We start from the raw sequence: 3,178 nt of genomic DNA on the forward strand, positions 1-3,178 counted from the left end.
CCGCCGGGAGGCTCGGCCGTGCGGTGGTGGGGGTCGGGCGCCGGAATCGGCCCAAAATGTGCAAATCCTTGCGACCACTGCCTTAGACAATCAATTTTATTAATTAATAGTGATGTTTAATTATATTTTTATCTTTTTTATTTACCGAGTTTTGAACTTGGGATCTCAGGGTTATGAGTCTCACACCTTATCCGTTACGCCACTTATAATTGTCGATGGATACAGTTCTTATTGTCCATAAATGATACACTTAACGCAATTATATTGGGTTAACTTCTCTTCCGTGTTTATTTTTTTATTCCGACCCGTTTTTTATTAATTTGAATTTTAGAAAATAATAAATTTTTTTTTATCTTTATATTAAACGTCAAATAAACGTTAAATAAATGTTTTTTTAACATATTGTAAATAAATAAATAACGTAAAACAAACATTTAATATACGTCAAACAAACGTTTAACAAAATATTTCTTCGAAGCATTATTTCAAACGAAAACTTAATGTAAAACGAACGTTTAATAAAGGTCAAATATACGTTTAAAAATATTCCATTGTATCATTATTTCGAACGAAAAATTAATGTAAAACGAACATTTAATAAACGTTAAATAAACATTTAAAGAATCTTATTTTGAAAACGAATTTTAAAACGTAAAATTCATTACGAATAAACGTTTAAAAAACATTTAATAAACATTAAATAAATGTTATCCTGAAAACGAATCGTGAAATGTAAAATTAATGAAAAATAAACGTTTAAAAAATGTTTAGAAACCATTTCCTCTCCATTGCGACATAATAGTCCAACATGAAATAAATGTTTAGAAAATGTTTCTTCAAGCCATTACCTTAATAAACAATAAAATTAATGTAAAAACACATTTAATAAACGTTAAATAAGCATTTAAAAATATTTCTTCATAATACTGTTTCAAATGAGTAATTAATGTAAAACAAACAGTTAACTAACGTTAAATAAATGTTTAATAAGTGTTTCTTCCAAACATCATTTTAAACGAAAAATTAATGTAAAATAAACGTTTAATAAACGTTAAATAAACGTTTAAAAAATGTTTCTTCCAAATATATTAAACGAAAAATTAATGTGAAATTGACGTTTAATAAACATTTAAAAAACGTTATTTTGGAAATAAATCATAAAACGTAAAATTAATTACAAATAAACGTTTAAAAAACGTTTAAAAAATATTTCTTTCCCATTGGGTAATAAACGCTATCTATTGGTGTCACTACGAATTTATTGCTCTTGGATTGAAAACTATTTAATGGAAAATTCATTGTTAGGTTATGCATGTAATCGTTGTAAAAAAAGATTTTAGAATTTGGATGTCTTTCAGTTTGATTGAGACGAAATATAAAACTGTAAGGTGTGGAAATCGTAATATGAGATATCCAGGGTATTTCTGATATGAAATAACCTATGCTCCAATGTCATAGTTGCTAAAGTATAAATCTTATTGTACAATAATAAAAAGGACAATTGGAATGAACATCAAGTGCTTATTTCTGCAATGCCTGGTTCCAACTATCTGAAGTCAAGTCTGAAGTACAATGCATCGCATGCTCATTTTGCGCACGCACTAACTGTGTTTGTTTATATTTTACAAACACTAAGTTTTTAATTGCAATACTGATGCGTTTTATTATCGATTTCTCGGGGCATCTTATATTAGGAGCACAATTTTTTGACTTTGCGATTTGCTCATTTTTACATTTCTTGAATTTAAAAAAGAATAGAATTTGAACAAAATTTTACATAATACTATCCTAAAGCTTCTTAAATTCTCTCTGCAAAATAACCTATTATTTTATTTAATTCTGTCCATACAGTTCTAGCATTTATGCACCAAAATGCATCCTATATATATGCCTGCGTATGTTCATGCGCGTGCGTATATAATGGTGATGATAATGGAAATTTTATAAAAATTTGCATAATAACAATAAAAATAATAATAAATTATAATTTTGTAAAATTTTACAGTAAAGATGTACGACTACCCGTTCAATTGCAACGAGCTATGGCGGCGGAAGCAGAAGCTGCACGTGAAGCACGCGCTAAAGTAAGGCACAATGTATAATATAAGAAAAAAAAGATAATTATGTATATTAAGAGCGATCTCACAGATTTCAATGATCTTGACGTTGTCAAGGCCATGACCTCAAGTCACCTCCAACAGATTTTAGTCGTCGCTCGTTATACGCTAGTTATGAACAAAATAAGTTTAAAAAGTAATATCTTTTTTATACTTATTCTACTATATAAAACAAAAATTCTATTTTAAAATAAATTTCTCTCCTGACTATGGACACACGACTTTCCATGAGAAATAAGTTCAATCCTATTTCCTCTCGCCAAGGGGCGCATGACTTTCCACGCAAGTGAGTTTCACCTTATCACCCCCTTGGTCAAAGGGCGATCGAGTTTCATCCCACCTCTCCGTTTGCCAAAGGGCGTCCGACTTTCTACACGAAGCGAGTTCTGGGCAGAGGGGTAGATGAAGTGGACCTCACTTTGCGTAGAAAGTCGGACGCCGCTTGACAGGGGGGAAGTGGAGTGAAACTCGTTTCGCGTGAAAAGTCAGACGTCTCTTCGCAGGGAAGAGGGAGGGATGGAGTGGACTACGTTTCGCGCGGAAAGCTTATGTCTACTGCAAACTGGATGCAATGAACGATAGACGACGAACAATATCCAATGAAGGTTCTACTTTTTCTCGGGTGGCACCCAGTTGGACACGGCTCAATTGGACACGAGCCACTCACAGCGCTTGAGACTACAAAGCTCCTAAGCACCGGTCGCTGTGATTGGTGGTGTCTAATCGAGCCGTGGTCAATCGGGATCACCCCCTATTTCTCATATGACGACGTAAAGCAAAGCTCTCATTGGATATCGCTCGTCTCTCAGCGCTCATCGCATCCAATGTGCAGTAGGCATTACGTTTTTAAACAGAGTGGGAGGGAAGTGTACTTCGTTTCGCTTGGAAAATCCTGTGCCCCTAAGCGGATAGAAGGAGTAGTGAATCTCGCTTAGCGTGAAAAGTTAAGCATTTAAACATCTAAACAGAGAGAGATATAGGCAGGGAATGGAAGTAACTCGTTACTTGTAACGAAGTTACAGTTACAAGTTACTTTTTTGGTAACTTTACTAGTAACTGCG

The 3,178-nt window shown here is 33.4% G+C and overlaps 1 protein-coding gene across 1 annotated transcript in view; it reads left to right on the forward strand.

The window, feature by feature from the left end:
• Positions 1-2,011: 2,011 nt before the first annotated feature.
• Positions 2,012-3,178, forward strand: part of LOC108765357 (band 7 protein AGAP004871-like) — a 32,835-nt gene continuing 31,668 nt past the window's right edge. Inside the window, exon 1 of the mRNA XM_018514031.1 lies at positions 2,012-2,084. Coding sequence (XP_018369533.1) covers positions 2,043-2,084 — 42 coding nt within the window. The 5' untranslated portion in view covers positions 2,012-2,042. The remainder of the gene's footprint in view (positions 2,085-3,178) is intronic.

The sequence above is a fragment of the Trachymyrmex cornetzi genome, unplaced genomic scaffold (assembly GCF_001594075.2).
Source record: "Trachymyrmex cornetzi isolate Tcor2-1 unplaced genomic scaffold, Tcor1.1 scaffold485, whole genome shotgun sequence".
Lineage (NCBI taxonomy): Eukaryota > Metazoa > Arthropoda > Insecta > Hymenoptera > Formicidae > Trachymyrmex > Trachymyrmex cornetzi.